Below are 17,880 nucleotides of genomic sequence, written 5' to 3' on the forward strand. Positions count from 1 at the left end.
AAAAAAAGAAAGAAAGAAACAGAGTCCTGGAAAACATAAAATGAAACTAGGCAGAACAACATCAATAATGTAATTAAATTTACAGACCCCAAGCAGCTTACCTTTTCACCACCCAGTTTCCTTGAACTAACATCGCCACCTTCTGGATTCCACGCAGAACAGCCACAGAGTCCACGGAGGGGCCAAGGAGGCTCATGAGATTGGCAAAAGGCATGACTTTCACTGAGGTGGACAGACAAAAGGACACAACTTACTGGTCAAGTGAAGAGAGGACTAGCCCTTCTACCTTCCCCACCAGTGTTTGTAGAGCATCAAGCTCCCAGCTCCCAAAACTCCTAGAAGTGTGAGCAATGACAACAGTGCCCAGCAATAATCACAGCTGATGGCGAACTGTATGCCAGGTTTGTGTTTCTCACAGAACAAATGTGAGGATCTACATGGGAAACCAAGGAGTACGGAGAAGAGTCTGTCATTACTAGGTCCAAAAAGAGTTGAAAACTCCCCCACATCAGCTGGTTGGAAAAGGTAGAGCCAGGATTTGAAACCAGACTACCTGTGAAGCCTCGGGGAGCCCAGGGTAAAGCCTGGGGAAGGTCCAGAATCCCCTACAGTAGCCCAGGAATGGCACAGTTCAGCAGAGAGCCCCACCCCCAACTAGGCCTAAGGCTTTATTTACACTGGCTTCTCAGAGAAGCCCAGAGCTTGGGACTCAGCCCCCAAAGGATCTGTGCCTCTGCCTAAGAGAAAAAGGAGCTAGTCCTTATTGTGTGGAGCCCAGTAAGGCACCAAGAGTGAAACAGTCCTACTTCACATCCCGTGTGAGACTGTGCTCAGCCCCATCAGGGTCCAGGAACCTCCAACTAGTTGGCCTGACCAAAGCTCAGGCCAACCTGCTCAGAATTCTGCGGCAGGCAGCTGGCAAAAGCTCAAAAGCCCACCTGAAGGGCCAGTCCCACCTGGGTGACCTGACACAGTGGTGCATTATGTGATCTGCCCAGACAAGAATGGAGCTGCCAAGCTGGGCAGACTCTAGGGAGCAGGGGCTGCTGGCTTTGGCCCTGATGCAGAGAACAGCACTCACCATTCTTCATCAGGACCTTAATCTGATCAGCCAGGGGCAATGTGCGCAGCTGGGCCATGGACAGGACATTGCTGGGAGCTACTGGCTTGTCTCTGTTAGAAGAAGGGGTGAGTGGTTAGAGAAGGCCAGTGGGAGGTAGTGGGAGATACTGGGGGTTGGGAGAGGTGGGGAAGACAGCCCTTACTCACTTCTCTTCCTCCGGGCTGGGTGGCATGAGCATCATGAGGTATTCACTGTAAGGGGTGGGGGTGGAGGGGTGTCAGAGGCTCTGTGAACTCTGCCTCACCCCTGCATGTGAGCACAGACCACAACCAGGTTGAAACTTGGGGAAGTGTAAGAGGCTCATTCTTCCCATCCCCAATAGTCCCCAGCTCCTAGACAACAGCCCTATAGAACATAAGGATCACCTATCCCAGGCCACTCTCCTGGGACCTCTCCAGGGACAGTGTCCCTCCTTTACCCTGCCCACACAGATAATGGGCCACAGTTCCAACAGAAACTTTCTCATAGCCTCTAGTGAGCACCAGCCAGTCCCACCTGGGTGATTTGACAAGCTCTGTGTTCTCCACCCCACTGGATCCCTGGCACAGCAGGTACTGGCGCTCATGCTCTGAACGGCTATCCTGTGGGGAAAAGGCAAAACAGATCATGACCCCACTCCAGCCACTCACTACCTGCTCCACGGCCAGCCACAGGCCCATATGCAGTGTCTTGAAGACAGCATACCCAAAGCCTCTGCAATGTGGTGTCTATAATGCAGAAACACCAGCAAGGACTAGAAGTGAGCTAGCATTCACTAAGCACTGCTATGTGCCAGGCTGGGTACCAATGCTTACTCACATAGTAACTAACTCTACAGGGCTCTTACTATTCCTGTTTCACAGACAAGAAAACTGAGACTCTGAAAGGGAAGGCAATTTCCCCAGGGCTACACAGGAAGAAGCTGTAGTGTATGTAAGTCTGACCCTGAATCTAAGGTTCTCCCCATACTAATCTCTTCCTGAAGGTTTCCACTGGTCCTTCCTGCAAAGATCAGGAAGCTGTATTCCAGGCACCTAGGAACCAATGTCCAATTACTTCCTTTACTCAGTGTACCATCAGGTACTAGGCTACAAAGCCCTGAAAACTGAATATTAAAACTTGTCCTGAATAGGTAGGCAATAACCTGAGAATATGTGACAGATAGAAGATTCTTTAGTGCGACCCCAGATGAAGTATCTATCTGCAATCAGCATTCATGGTGTGTACAAAACTAACCAAACGCCAGCCCAACTGCATGCACAGCTAGGGGGCTAAAAGCCCTAAACTGTAACAGAGGATCTCTGCTCCCACTCTGACACCTACTAAGTGGATGTGGACAAGTTGCCAACTGCTCACAGTACCTTCATGCTCTCTATGCTACAGCCAAGTAGCCCAAACACACTGTGAAGCGAAAGGTAAGACAAGCAGCTACCTGGCATCAGGCTCTTCCCCCAGGTCCTGCCCAGGCTCACCTTCACGCCATAATAGTGCAGGTGGACCCAAGGTTCCTCTGCATGCTTCTTCTGAAGGAACTCATAGGACTGCACACGGCGCTGGCGGGCCTGCTCTGACTCTGGTCGAGAGAATCGCACCTGTGGAGAGGGGAAAGGTCACATCCTCGGGTCTGTGGCCCCCATAGCTCTTGACAGACAGACAAGACAGACAGACAGACAGACAGACACACGCACACACTTCATAGCACTTGCATTCTACCTCCCTCTTCGCTTTTGAAATTCAGTCTGTGAGTTGCCATTGCAAGATGAGTGTTGTTTTCTTGCTTCTGCTGACCCTGGCCACGGCTTTCCAGCTGGGCCACAGGGGTAACAAAGCATACCTTTTCAGATGAGGGTGATTACCCAGGAAGTTTTAAAGGCTACCCAACAAGCTGCTGAGAACAGGACAAGGCTTAAGTTCTCTGCCACATCACTTCAGGAGAGCACAGCCCACCAAGATGTGCAAACTCTATAGCCATTTCCATGCCTGCTGCACCATTATTGAGCAGCATTTTTCTTTCATGCTCATTGTAAGCTACATATACATGAATAATGCATAAATAGGAGGAACTTCATAATCATGAATGGAAAGCTAATATTCTTCTAAATCTTTCAAAGTCAAGATTAGCATGCTAACCACTCTTCTGTACCCATCAAAAAGGCAGAATCATAAAGGTAATTAACATGGAACTTTGTGAGCCTGTGTGGCTTCATGGGGCTCCTAGGCTGTACCTCCCTGTTCCCAGGTAACACCTGCCACGCCCCAGGATCCCAGCTATTACACAGAACAAGGCTATGCTATTTACAACAGGAGTCAGGTTGGGCAGGGGGCAGGTTACTCCCTCCAGGCAGCAGATGAGGGGACTCAACAATACTATGTGACTGTTATTCTCAGGGATGGGGAAGTCCGTTCTGCTCAGATTCTGTAGCTCTTGCTGTCTTTTGCCATCCATGATGTTCCCTCCTACCAGGACCAGAGCTCACCGTGATCTGCTTAACGTCCTCTTCTGCCTCGTCCTGAGAAGAATCCCCTGCTGCAAAGCAAGCTATCAGTACAGCCTCTGCTGGGACTGCTCATTCCACTCCAACACCACCCTTCCCCAGGAAGGCCAAGGTTGGGGGAGGTCTGCGGCTTTTGGGCTGTGGTCTTAACTTTAACTCTTAGGCAATGTCTAACAATCTGTGGGGACATTTTTGGTTGCCCTAAATGTGGAGTTAGGGGCATTCAGTAGGTAGGAGTCTACAGTGCCAGTAATCATCCCACAATCTGACCAATTTCTTAGGCCCAACCTAGCCCACCCAGACCACAGACTGTCAGCTGGCTCACCCTCATTGGCTGCCTCTCTCTCACGGTGCTTGGCATCTGCCTTATCCAGGTAGGAGAAGCTGGGCCGAAGCTGTAGGATGCCATGTAAAGGTGTCAGGTGGAGTTCACCTGGCAAAGGAAGAAGGGCTTGAACCTGCCCCTGTAAGCCACAGCCCAACATACCCAGCTTACTCAAAGGAATCACCAAGTCCCCCACAACCAAACCACTGATCCTACTCCAGTCCCAATCTAGCCTCTTCAGCAATACCAGGCTAGGAGGTATTTCCAACTCTTATCTGATCCTGCCAGGCACAGCAAGCACACCCTGGAACAGGAGCCTAACTCTGCTCTGCCACTTCCTTGAGACTTACCTCCCTATACTCCCCAGCACTCATGCCCCTCCCCACCCAAGTCAGGTCTCCTTTCCTCAGCCCTACTGCTCCCTGTAGCCACCCCTCTTCCCCCTTTGCCACACTGCTGCTGCCAAAAGCCCTACTGGACTCCATCAGAGGACAGTCTGGTCCCTATGATCTGTCTTTGTAATAATTATAGCTTCCAGGGCTGGAGATATAGCTCAGTAGTTATGAGCACTTGTTGCTCTTGAAGAGGACCCAAGTCTGATTCCCAGCACCCACATGGCAGCAGACACCATCTGTAATTCCAATTCCAGGGGATCCAATGCTCTCTTCTGACCTCCTCAGGCACCAGGCACTCACACAATGCACATATACACATGCAGACAAAACACTCACATACAAATATTAAAAAAAATGTAAAAAGAAATGTAGCTTCAAAGAGATACAGCCTTGAGGACAGGACATAGTAGCTATGGGCCATTGCTTGTTTTTTGTTTGTTTTTGATTTTTCAAAACAGGGGTTCTCTGTGTAGCCCTTGCTGTCCTAGAACTTGTTCTGTAGACCAGGCTGGTCTCAAACTCAGAGATCTACCTGACTCCCTAAAAGTGTGTGCCACCACCCAGCTAAGACTTTTTTTTTTTTTTGGTTTTTTCGAAACAGGGTTTCTCTGTATAACAGCCCTAGCTGTCCTGAACTCCCTCTGTAGACCAGATTGGCTTCAAACTCACAGATCTGCCTGCCTCTACCTCCTGAGTGTCGGGATTAAAGGTGCATGCTACTTGGGATATGACTTTTGATTCTACTTCCTCTGTATTCAGATCCATGTCACTTGCTGCTCTGCAAACTCCAAATGCTGAATGAAGTGAGCATCTGGCAGATGTGTTGATGGGCTGACACACCCTAGACATTCACCCATTTGAAGCACACGCCTTGACGTAGGTTAACATAGTCTCAGAACTGTGACAACAATGCCATTCTCAACTTCAGCACATTTTCATCACCCCAAAACAAACCTGTCACACCCCACATCATCCTCCCTCTGGTCCTGGGGACTGACAGCTCTATGCCTCTACAGATGTTTATTCTGCAGTTCATAATATGGCATTATGTGGAATGATGGTTACTTGTCGACCTAACACAGTCTAGAAACACCTAGAAAAAGTGTCTCAGTGAGGGATTAAGTTAGACAGTGGGCACGTCTGTGGGCTTTGTCTTGACTATGAGGAAGACCCACCCATGGGTGGGACCACTCCAATGGGCCTGGGGCCTTAGACTGGAGTGAAGAAAGCTGAGCACTAGCATGTGTGCATTCACTCATTGCACACATCTTGACTGTGGACGTAAAGTGATCACTTCCTGCTGCTGTGACCTCCCAACAATGGTGGCCTGTAACTTGGGACTGTAGAGCCAAAAAAACTTTCTCCTAAATTGCTCTCGTCAGGGTGTTTTATCACAGCAACAGGAAAGAAAACTAAAACATGTAAGCAAGCAATCTTTTTATTTATTTATTTTTTGAGGCAAGGTCTCTCTACATAGCCCTGATTATCCTACAACTTAATATATAGACCAAACTAGCCTGGAACTCAGAGATCCACCTTCATGTGTCTCCCAAATGCTGGGATTAAAGGTGTGCCGAGATTAAGTATGAATTATGCCTGGCCATTTGTAGTCTTTTTTTTTGGGGGGGGGGNTGAATTGCCTCTCCCCATTGTGTTTACTGGCCTGGTTTGGTTTCTGTCACACACTTTTTGTTTTGTTTTGTTTTGTTTGTTTTTTGTTTTTCGAGACAGGGTTTCTCTGTGTAGCTTTGGAGCCTATCCTGGCACTCACTCTGGAGACCAGGTTGGCCTCGAACTCACAGAGATCCGCCTGCCTCTGCCTCCCGAGTGCTGGGATTAAAGGCGTGCGCCACCAACGCCCGGCCATTTGTAGTCTTTTGAGCCTGGTTTCTTCCATGATTTTATACACACAACAGGAATCCTTCATATAACCAGATAAGGCTGTTACTTGGATATGCCACATTTTGTTTACTCAAGCATCACTTAATGGGCTTTGGGTTGTTTCCATTCTTTAGGTCTCATGAATAAAGGCCCTATGGACATCTGTGTCCAAGATTTTAAGTGGGCATACCCTCATTTGTCCTCAGTAGATGCTGCCTATGAACAGGATTGCTGGGTTCTAAGTACCCTGTCCCCACCTGTCCCCAATACTATGCTGTGTTGTATATGTGTTCCCACCAGCAAACTGACTTGAAGGCCCAATTCTATCAAGTTGGGAGTGCCAGAAAATCCCCTTTGTGGTGCTTTGACTCCACAGTTTGTCATTTCTATGCTGCCTTGATCCTGTCTGGTTTGGTATTCAGTAGAGGCCAAGACCATACATTAGGCTGGGGAGATCTAGGCTGGGTGAGGTCCCCTAGGCCCAACCCACCTTGTGATCTCCCCAGGGTATAGCCAGACCCAGGTACCTTGCCTGTAGAGTGCAGCTGCATATCGGGCCGTGTTGCTGGTGGTCTGGGAGGAGCAGAAGGTCTGCTTGTCCATTAGCTTCCTGGGAACACAAGCAGAACTAGTATGAAGGGCTACAATGCTCCAGAGAAGCTAGCCAACCCCATTCTATCCTAACATCCTCCAAGATACACTAGCTAGGGCTAAGGAATGAGAAAACTCATAGCTTTGTCTGTGCACCAGGAAATGAATGATGGACTGGGGCTCCAGAGGCCAGTTTCCCTTGTAGCCCAGAAGCACCTGGTGGGACAAGCCAACTTGGGAGGGAAGGTCTACAACCTTCTATGGTTAAAGGTAGAGAGACCTGACATGATGGGGATCCCAGAGAAAGAGCAAAAAGGGCCCCATGCTTCTGAGGCCTCTGCAGACTCCTATTTAACCTTTACCTGCAATAGAACCCTAGGGGCAGGGACTCACGAGGAATATGTGCTAGTCTCATCAGCGCAGGCACCATCCACGTTCAATGCAATCTGTTCCCCTTTGCTGCGGCAGTAGTTGGGATTCACGGTGTCAATGGCCATCTCAAGCTCTACCTGGAGGTACAAAGTACCACCCAACTTGGAAGGTGCCATGGCACAGCTCCCAAGAACACTCCCAGTCAGGTCCCTACCCAGAAGCAAGACTGACCAGTGTCCCTCCTACTGGGCCCCTGGGTTTAAGTCCACACTGAGGTCACCAGTGAAATTTTCAACAGAAATGTCATGGAGAACAGGCACAGTCATGTTTGTCCCCTACTCTTCCACACCCCAAAATCAGAATGAGAAATTTTAAAACTAAGATGTCATCTCCAACTTCGGCATCCTGGAACAGCATCTTCCCATGACTACAGAGATCCGAACAGATGGGGAATTTGTCTCAGCTTCTCCTTGTCCCCTCATCCCATCCTATAAGGGTACAGGATCTTCTTCTATCCGCTTGCTTTAAGCTCACCCCTGCCCAACCTCAGCACCTAGGCTTCTTCTCTGCCTTTCAACCAATCCTGAGCCTGATTCTGCCAGGGATGCCTCTCCTTTCTGGAAATGCTTTCCTTCCTTGGCTTTTAAGACCAGCATGCTGCTGTTATCCTAATCCTTCCACTGCTCCTTCTCTTCCGGTCCCCAAAACTGCCTGTCTTCTTGCTTCCCTCACCCCCATTTATCCTCTGCACCCACTTCCATCTTGGAGAACAGCCCCACCTTCTGCTGCTTGGGCTTGATCTTGGCTGAGAGATGTGGGATGTCATCATAGGTCATCGAAGCTGGACGCACAGGGTACTAGAGACAGAAAGGCATCCATCAGTCCACTCTGTTCAACACAAACTGGAGCAGCCATCAAGGGTTCCATTGAAAGTGATCAGTAGTCATTCCCATTCATAATACTCCCACCCCACCAGATACCAGAGTACCCAGGCCCCAATCTGCAGCTTTCACCTGCAGTCTGATTCACTGTGGGCCCTCTTGAGCTTCCTGCTGCTGCACCACTTTAGATGTCTTTGTCTTAAAAGGGGCATGGCTGAGTCTCTTAGCACCCTGCAAATCTAAAGCAGGGCTGTGGGAATTTAAAGTAGTGGGGGTCCAAGGACACAATGACACTTTGAAGGCCACTGGGGTGAGAAATGAGACAAGAGAAGGCCAAGAGGGAAAAGAATTGGCCGAAGAATGCTGGAGGCTGATCTGGACATCAGATACAGAAATTTGTGACTCCATTCTCTCTCCTTAGTATCTGTACTTTCCACACACATCATCTGGAAAAGGGCCAGGGAGCTGGGTCGCTCCTGTGTATGTTACACACACAGTGCCTTTCCACAGGAGTCCCCACAGAAATACTTTCCCTCTCTCCTCTCCCATGAAAACTGCTGATGAACTCCAAATTAGTCCCCTAATTCCTCAGCTTAAGCTATCACTTCCTACTATCCAACAGCCTCTGCAGTACACTTGAGGAGGTGCAGCAGCTTGGGATGAAGCTCAACTTTTGGGACCACTTCAGGTCAGCTACATTTAGCCTAGGAGGTAAGTAGTCACTTCCTAAAAATTACTCAGTAGTAACACCAGTGCTATTCCAGCTTCCAGTTGAAGCTGGATAAGCTTTGGTGGGAGGAACAGCCTGGAGCACATGTATTCTGGGTAGAGCCCTTGGAAGAGCCAGCATTGGGTGAGATCTGCCCTCCTTTGAGAGCTCACAAAGCCACTGATGTGCTGTACTGAGACTCACCCTACTCGTTTGAGGGCTGGTAGTAAGCCACAGGTCTAGGCTACAGTACTGACTCTGCTTACTCCTGTGTTCTCCCTCCCAAAGCTGCCAAGAGTGTGAACAAAGCAGACAGAGCAGGCACCAGCAGAGCCCAGCACACAGTGGACACACATGGAGGCCACTGTCATAGAGACTATGCAGTTAGTCAAGGATGCAGGTAACACTGAGGAATGGACAACCTCTTCTCTGCACAGGCATGGAGCACTTCTGCTGCCCCTGCCACTTGCTGTAGGCCCTGGAGAGCTCAGAAGCCTCAAACTCATTCTCTTATGTGCAACACAGAATCAAAGTGCTTCTAATAACCACCTTCTATTGGGAATGCAAAATGGTACAAAACAGTCCAACAAGTCCTCAAAAAGTAAAATGCAGTACGATCCAGCCAATCTATTCCTAGATATACATCTAAGAGGTGAAACACAGGTTCATACAAAAACAAAAGCACAAATGTCTAAAGAGCATTCAACCCAAATGCCCATCAACTGATGAATGGATGAACAAAATGTACTGCAGTCACAATGGATACTTTTGTATGTTTGGCTGTATGTGTATGTGGAGGCCAGGACAACCTCAGGTATCATTCCTCAGGAGCCATCCACTTTGTTTTCTGAAACAGGGTCTCTCATTGGCCTGGAGCTCACAGAAAATAGCCCCCAAGGGAGTGCCGCTATTAGGAGGTGTGGTATTGTTGGAGGAAATGTGTCACTGTGGGGATGGGCTTTTGATTTCTCTTTTGCTCAAGCTTCCCTCAGAATGACTTTCAGTTGACTTCATGTTGCCTGCAAGATGAAGCCCTCTGCCTGCCTACACACCACTATGTTCCCCACCGTGATGATAACGGACTGAAACTCTGAACTATAATCGAGCCACCCTCAATTAAACATTTTTTTTATAAGAGTTGCTGTTGCTGTGGTCACCGACAGTGGTGGCGCACGCCTTTAATACCAGCACTTGGGAGGCAGAGGCAAGTGGATCTCTGTGAGTTTGTGGCTATCCTGGTCTACAGAGCTAGTTCCAGGAAAGCCAGAGAGAGCTGTTACACAGAGAAACCCTGTCTCAAAAAACTGAGAGGTAAAAAACAAAAAAAGAATTGCTGTGGCCATGGTGTCTCTTCAAAGCAATAAAAACTCAAACTAAGAAACTCACTAAGTAGGTTAGGCTGGCTAGCCAGTGAGTTCCGGGTTATCCACTGGTCTCTGTACTCCCCAGTACTGGGATTACAATGTCCACACACAAGCACACACCTTCACACCCAGCTCTTGAGGTGGATTCTAGGGACCAAACTCAGGACTTCGTACTTGCACAGCAACCACTTACTGAGTCACCTCTCCAGCCTCACAGAGATTTTCTTTTATCATAAAAATGAAACACTGGTCCAGGCTAAAACATGAATGGCTCTACTAAAGCCCACATGTGCTATTCCATCTACATGAAGGATTCCAAACAGGCAAATCCATATAAACAAAGGTAATGGTTGCCTAGGGCTCAAAATAAGAATGTAGTCAGTGCTGAGGATTGACTAAACATGAGATTTCTTTCAAAGAGACAAAAATGTACTAAAAATAGATTGTGATGCCGGCTGCACAGCCCCCAAATAGGCTAAAAGTCTTGAACATGGTTCACTTAAATGTGGAAAGTATGGTGTGTGAACTATATTCCAGTAAAGCTGATGTAAAAGTATAGTAACTACCATCACAGCACTATTATGGGATTGCTGTTAACTTAGGTAAGCAGTGATGGAACACAGTAGGTACTCAATTCATGCTAGCCACAGCAGGGAAGGGCAGTGAAAGGCTAACAACTTGGGGCACACAGGAGACAGGCCAAAGGATGCTCTGAAAGCGTCCTTGAGCTCCACCCAGCAGCAGTGGTCCCTGTCAGCATTAACCTCTTCCCTAGGCAGTGGCCTAAGCATTTCAATGTGGACCATTCAACCTTACAGAATCTCTATGAGGCAGGTAGTGTTGCTATCAGAACACTAAGGCACAGAGATGAAGTACTTACTTGCTCAGGGGCTGGAAGCTGAGCCCTGATAGAACTGGCTGGTCTGGTCCAGCACCCCAGCTGCTCACTCTGCATCCCATGTTGTCCTGCTTGCCCATCTTAGTAGGAGGCTTGCCATGCCTCCTACCCAGGTCCACCACTCCCTCAACATTGACTTTCCCCTTTACCTGCAAGTCCCATCATTACCTGAAACAGATACAGCTTCTCTGCCAGACTTTTGGCCAAGTATACGTCGATCTGGGAACAAGGGGAGAAGACTTAGCCAGGACACAAGACACTTAAACCAGGCCCCAGCACTCAGACAGGATCAGTGGCTCACAGAGGCAGCTTAGGGAATGGGGAAAAGCTCAGATCATACTAAGAATTGAGGCAAGCAGGCCAGGCCTCCAAGTCATAGGACTCCCTCTCAACAGCTACCAGGGAACCAAGCAAGAGCCTGCTTGGCCCCTACCCATGTCACTCTAACCTGGAAAGAGCACACATGTCTTTGGGATGCCTCCCAAAGAAAGCGCTGTCTGGGAGATAGGGGGCCCCTTCTACATACTGTGTTTGTTCTCTCTGCTTTCTCCCAACTAACCACTCTGGCATCTGTGTGTCACCCTGTTTTAAGAAGGTCTGCAAGGCCCTGTGTGGCCTACCTGTCTCCTTTTCCTTCCTGATGCTAACTACCCACATCCCTGACTCCCAGGCTCTGTACATAAACTGTGTTTGCTCTTGCCCATGGGCTTTTGCACACATGCTTTCCTCTACCTGGAATGTCCTTCACATATGCCTCTGACAACAAATTCATCCTAAAAGACTCAGTGGAGTTACCACTTGAGCAGAAGCTGGCCAGGGCTGCCTGGCTGCAGAGGGGGCTCCCTCTGTCATATCTCCAGTCGCCTCTGTGGTATACCATAGCTATAGCTTAAGTACATTTAAGTGCCTCAAATCTAAAAACTTAGTACCCCACAAAGGAGGAACCACTCTCCTGGCCCATGCCCCTCAGACTCAGGGTGGGTTCCAGCTACCTCTAAGGAAGCAAGGGGCAAAAACAGTCAGTCATGTTTTGCCATTTGCTTTCCAAAAATCTAGGGCCTGGGCTGGAAGAATTCTGAGGAGTAAGTATAATAACAAACAACTTTGACTTTCTGTAAGGAGTCTGGAAACCTGTCTGCCCACAGTTTATATTCTGAGGGTCCTTGCCCATCTCCTCCATAGGCCAGAGGCTGCCTGGAGACAAGGACACAGCTTGGTTGCTATTGTCATTGCCCTGGTACACAGTGAATAGAGTGAAGAACTGCTGAATGACACAATCTGGTAAGCCCACACGTGGGAGCCACCAATCACTTTTCAGTCACTTGCATCTGTTCAGTGTCAAGCCCTGCAGCTGGCTTTGTGGAGAGCAGGACAGACAGCTAGGGTCCCTAGATCATCAACAGGCCCTAGACTGGCCTATGGAAATATAGAAGGGTCTTGGTCTTGTAAAAAGACTCATGGTCTGTGGTGCAATAGAGAGTTGACAAAAGTAGTTACCTCCTGTATGACTGGATCATCTTCTTCATTGGCCATACTAGGGAGAGCCTGCCACACAGTCCTCAGTTCGATCTGCAAAGACAGCAAGAGACCTGGGCAATCAGCAAGCCATTCAATCAACCTTTCTGATGCACCTATTCCTCCACAGGTGCAGTGAAGGGGAGCCCACAACAAAGACATAACCTCCTTTCTGTGTCTGTGGTAGAGGCAGCCATGAGGAGGGAAGCAAAGGCCTGCAAAGGGTACAAACAGGTAGACCCAAGTCAATACATGTCAACTATACCTCTGGAGAAAATTTAATGAGCGGTTTTACAGGCTTCTTGCCCACTCAAAAAGAACTCCCAGCCAGGCCTTAGGAAGTTGGAAGTCCACAGCCAGAGTTGAAAACTGGAATCCTGAGGGTCCTGTGGTACTATGAAAGCCAGCTGTCACATGACCCACAAACTTTCCAGGGCTCTCTCCAGGCAGCTGACTATCAGACTCTCATCCTAACTCCAGTGAGCTGATTTTCTATGCTTTGGTGTCAAGATGACCCTCTTTGAATATTTTTCCCTCATTAAGGCTCTAAGTGGCATAACTGTCCCTACCTTACCAAAAAAAAAAGAGACTGAATTCAGAGACAGGTTATAGGAGCTGACCCAAATCCACACCACATCAAGACAACACTGGACTTCAAATCCAGGCCTTGAGATTCGGGTGAGTTCTGAACGGGAAGTTCAGTGGAGGGTAGGTCCTCCAGTTGAGGGGCATGTTGGTGTGCTTATAGGATGGAAGGAACAGAAGCCTGACAACACAGAGAAGGGAAAATTGGGGCCAAGGAGATGGAAAGGGATGGCTACACACTTCTAGCACTTCTGTACCCAAGGGCAGAGGTGCTGCTAAGAAGAGAGGTGAGCATCCACAGACTCCAGCTGTTCCACCCCACTGCTCCTGGGTAACAGCACCCCAACTTTATCCATCTCACATATGAATGATTTAAGTCTTAAACAGTTAGTGTGCCAGTGAATGACTGTGATTCCAGCACTTGGGAGGTGAAGGAAGGAGGATCTTTACTTCAAGGTCAACCTCAACTATATAGGGAGTTGGTGGCAAGTCTGGATACCCAGTCTCAAAAAAAAAAAAAAAAAAAAAAAGATTAAAGGCATGGCGGTGCCTTTGGGAGGCAAATGCAGGAAGATTTTTCTATGAGTTCAAGGCTAGCCTGATCTACAAAGCAATTTCCAGGCCACCTAGAGCCATACAGTGAGACTCTTGTTAAAAAAAAAAAAAGAAAAAGAAAAAAAAATTAAACAATAACAAAACCACAAAGATTTAAAGGTGCTTTCAGTCCAGGGTTCAGTGCCAGCTAAGGCCCCATGCAAACTCACTTGTTGCAGACACAGGTCACACTTGAACTGCCTGGGCACCAATACCTGCCCCATCCGTGGCATCTCCCTTCTCACTTCACACCAGCTAGTCCTGTTAGGTTTGCCTTCAAAAGAGGCCAAAACCTGACCTTCTGGACCACACCCCAATCTAGCCAGCTCAGCCTTCTGGCTGGTTTCCTGGGTCCTTCCTGCCTCACAATCACTGTTCAACCCTCAAATGGCATCACTCTGAGAGATGCCTCCCAATGTACCCCATCTTCTTCAGAGAGTCTTCATCCCTCCAATGAACCTCAACAGATTCCACTTTACCTTAGGCCCCACTCCCCACCACCTCTGTCTGTCTCTTCCCAATCCATCTGGGAGCCAAGCTAACTGTTCTACCTAACTTCAGGTTCCTTCTTGTGCTCTTTTCAAGGTTTTGTTCAAAGGTTACCTCATTTCTAAAGTGGACTCTGTCCCTATTCTTCAAAGTTGAAAGAAAACATGCCTGCCCCCACCCCTCACCAACTCCTTTCCTTTCTCTGGCCTCCAGAGCACTTTATCACCATGGGACAATTATGTTGTATCTGTCCTTCCTGCCATTAAGCTGTAAGCTACACAGTCTACTTTATGTCTTGCTGTACTCCTGCTCCCTAGAACTGGGCACCTGAAAATGTGGACTGTAGGATTCTTGGAGCTCCACAAGGATTCCAAGCAACGGAAGGGGGGGATGGGCTGGTAGGAAATGGGCCATCACAACAGATCTGAACCATCTAAGCACAGTTCTGAGTGGCTGCCACTGTGCATCTGCACTGGCTGCCAAGTGTCACAGATATGGGTCAAACAAGTACCTGCCCTTTAGGCAGCTGTACTTTGTGGCCAACTGAGACAGGACTTCAGGGGGAATCAATGAAACACAGCACATGCAAAAAGAGGCTGTGGCCTAAGAGAGTCTTCAGCTCTAGTTATTCTTTCACGGCTGAGATTCTGCCAGTCTTGGAATCAGGCAGGATCAGGTGCCCTCTCTGCAGGATGACAGAGGCTCCTCCCTCTGGGCACCACACCTGATTGGGTTACCTGCAAAGGTCATCACCTCTTGTTAGCCTCCCAACCAACAGGAGCCAATTCAGTGGCTTTCAAAGTTTCAGCCTATGACTGACAATAATCTTTTCCCAACAATGATGCAGAAGATACATGGAATGCCACAGCTGAAACAGTACTTCATGTAATATGATTGTTACATGCCACACAGTGATGTTTTCTATTTTCTATCCTTGCCTATGCAAAATAAAAATGCTGGTGGCAAGACCCCCAGGCCAAGTTTACATCACTCACTAATACATTTTTTGGTGGTGTTTTTTTATTTTCTGAGACAAGAGTTCTGTAACAGCTCTGGCTGGCCTTGAACTCACAGAGATCCTCCTGCCTCTGCCTCCCAAGTGCTGGGATTTAAGGCGTATATCACCACGGCCCAGCTCACTAAGTCTTAACCTGCAATCTTCAAAGTCAACAATCCAATAAGCCTCCTGAGTCAGCTGTGGTGGCCCAGGCCTGCGATACCAGCCCTAGGGAGGCTTAGGGAGGAAATTTAAGGCTTAGGAGAGAAATTTAAGGGCATCCTAGGCTATTATATAGCAAGGCCTCATCTGAAAAAAAAAAATAATAATAATAATAGACACAAAACAAACAAAAAAAGCTAAAAAAAAAAAAAAAAAAAAAAAAGCTTTCGTAGGGCCATTCTTTCCTATCTCTCCAGAGGACCTCCCGTCTCTGTAGTAACTACTCACATTGCTCTCTTCTTGAAACCCTTCAACTGTACCATAAAACAAAACCCAAACTCCCTTTCATGGGCCTGTAAGCCCTTACACGATCTTGCCAGGTTCCACATAACCATCTCCTCAGGGACTGGTAATCTATCACTGAGCCTCCAACAGGCCAATCCCCACGCATCCCGAGGACCTCTGCACAAGAATCCCAGGTCATTTTCAGGATGCTCATTTTCCTTAAATGTAAGCATTGCCCCTCCCTCCAGGACTAGACAGGTTTAGTGAAAACCCAATTTGAATAGCTGCCTCCAACTCTTTCCACCATTAACACAATCCCTTATTTCCTGAGTGGTCCTAACCTGGAACTTCTCTATTTGCTGCTCAGGTGTTGGCTATCCTCTGCACTAGACTTTGAACTCTACGAAGGCTTCTCTATGCTTCATATTCCTCAACCATCAAGTAGACATAATAATTATACTTCACCGTTGTTATAGGGTCATTACTTGTAAAATTAAAAAAAAAAAAATTCACAGCCCTTCTCCTAAACCCTAATGCTGTCTGGCATCAATATACTACCAAAAATATTCATTCTCATTAGCTGTGCAATTCAAAATTTATAGTGCCCAACTTATGATTTGCCCAAGGGCACAGCCCCAGGGAACAGTATAATCAAGAAATCCGTCTAGCAGGTGTCAATGAGTCTTGATTTTATTCTTAACCACTATGCTGCACACATCTTTGATAAAAGGCAGTATGGTGTAGTGGGTAAGAGGTCGGACTCCCGTGCGAAACCTTACAGGTTCAAATCCCACCTCTGCGCAACGTACCAGCTGACAGAAAGCATGAATTGCATAACCTTGGGTCCTTTCCTATTTTCATCCCTAAGCCGGCAATAAAAAAAAAAAAAAAGCACCGGCTTCAAAGAGAAAAGTGGAACATCCATGAATGAATGACTGTTGCTACGTGGCAACATGTTTTCTTCAAATAGGATGAAACGAAGACAGCCACAAATGAAAAGCAGGAGATGTCACCCATCTTACCCTCTTGTAACAGGAATCACGTTATCCCCATTTCGCAGATACCTTTTCGCTCCGAAACCCAGAAACCCTAAAGGCAATTACAACTGCAGGACGACCTGGTTTAAGCACCGCCACCCCCCGTGACTGAAGAGTCCCAGGGTCTGAGGAGCAGTCGCCTTTTGACTCTGCTTAAGCACAGATCAATCAATGAGGCGCCCCGGGCCCGGCACCACCAGCAAGGGTTGACCCGGTTCAGCTAGGACGCAGACCCCGGCCCATGCGGGCGGCCCTGACGTCCCATAGCTTTCTCCATGTCGCCGGTGCTCAGGCGCCCTTCCCACACCTCCGAGAGCCGCAAGCTACCGGGCACCAGTGCTCTCGCAGGTGCGGCTCCGGAGCCAGGCCCGGGCGGGGCAGCGCGGCCGAGGCCTGAGTCAGCGCGGGCCCCACGGTCGTCGCCTCCCCGACGTCCAGCCGTGCGGAGCGACCGGGAAAGCGAGGCGGCTGCCCGTGCGCCCCGCCCGGGTCCCGGGAGGCCGCGGCCCCTCAGCACGCAGCGGCGCGGGCCTCTCCGGCCTACTCCGCAGAGAGGCCCAGACCTCCGCGCGAGTGCGACGGCTGCGGCCGGAACCCCGGGGCTGCCGAGTCGGCACTCACCTCTCAGCCAGGGCCGCGCGCGAGCGGCGGCAACGGCCCAGGGACCCGCGGGCTGCAGAGACGGTGGCGGCCGGGTCTCCTATTAGGCAGCGGCCATGTTGCTGCTGGAGAAACTCCGGCGGACACGTGGGGGGAGCGGGGCCGGCCCTCGCGCTTCCTCTTACCCACAATGCCCCGCCCCAGAGCGCGCGGGCCCGCCCCTTCGGCGAGCTACTCGTGGTGCAGAGAACGAGAACCAACTGCAGAGGTCGCCGCTGGGGCGGCAAAAAGTAGCTCAGGGTTAAGGTAGGAAAAAACACTGATCCTGGCAGCGGTGGGATTCGAACCCACGCCCCCGAAGAGACTGGAGCCTTAATCCAGCGCCTTAGACCGCTCGGCCACGCTACCCAGCTGCTCATCTGGCCTTCTAAGAAGCTACTTAATGTTCTAACACATGCATACATTTTTTTTGTTTGTTTCTTATAATTTTTCGGGGGTTGTATTTGTGTTTTATCTACTCCTGATAGAAATTGTCACAAACAATATTGTTAAAACGCCAACTATTAAAATTAAATTATTTATATCCGAGCTTGTTCCAAATAA

The 17,880-nt window shown here is 48.8% G+C and overlaps 1 protein-coding gene and 1 non-coding gene across 5 annotated transcripts in view; both read right to left on the minus strand.

The window, feature by feature from the left end:
* The window catches only part of Polr3e (RNA polymerase III subunit E), a 28,282-nt gene extending 10,825 nt beyond the window's left edge, over positions 1 to 17,457 (minus strand). The window contains exons 1-13 of one of the 4 annotated variants that reach the window (XM_027410235.2): positions 17,299 to 17,457; positions 12,511 to 12,582; positions 11,182 to 11,232; positions 7,941 to 8,018; positions 7,183 to 7,298; positions 6,726 to 6,808; positions 3,923 to 4,030; positions 3,580 to 3,626; positions 2,575 to 2,694; positions 1,619 to 1,704; positions 1,270 to 1,314; positions 1,082 to 1,173; positions 102 to 222 (exon numbers count right to left, since the gene is read on the minus strand). In XM_027410235.2, the coding sequence (XP_027266036.1) occupies positions 102 to 222; positions 1,082 to 1,173; positions 1,270 to 1,314; positions 1,619 to 1,704; positions 2,575 to 2,694; positions 3,580 to 3,626; positions 3,923 to 4,030; positions 6,726 to 6,808; positions 7,183 to 7,298; positions 7,941 to 8,018; positions 11,182 to 11,232; positions 12,511 to 12,546 (983 nt within the window). In that variant the 5' untranslated portion in view covers positions 12,547 to 12,582; positions 17,299 to 17,457. Of the gene's footprint in view, positions 1 to 101; positions 223 to 1,081; positions 1,174 to 1,269; positions 1,315 to 1,618; positions 1,705 to 2,574; positions 2,695 to 3,579; positions 3,630 to 3,922; positions 4,031 to 6,725; positions 6,809 to 7,182; positions 7,299 to 7,940; positions 8,019 to 11,181; positions 11,233 to 12,510; positions 12,583 to 17,298 lie in introns of those variants that run through there. The other 3 variants (XM_027410234.2, XM_035442249.1, XM_027410236.1) reach the window with 3 other exon arrangements.
* A 146-nt stretch (positions 17,458 to 17,603) lies between these two features.
* Positions 17,604 to 17,685, minus strand: Trnal-aag. Its single transcript has one exon. It is a non-coding gene; the product is annotated as a tRNA-Leu (tRNA).
* Between the last annotated feature and the right edge of the window lie 195 nt (positions 17,686 to 17,880).

Source organism: Cricetulus griseus, chromosome 3, assembly GCF_003668045.3.
Source record: "Cricetulus griseus strain 17A/GY chromosome 3, alternate assembly CriGri-PICRH-1.0, whole genome shotgun sequence".
Classification (NCBI taxonomy): Eukaryota; Metazoa; Chordata; class Mammalia; order Rodentia; family Cricetidae; genus Cricetulus; species Cricetulus griseus.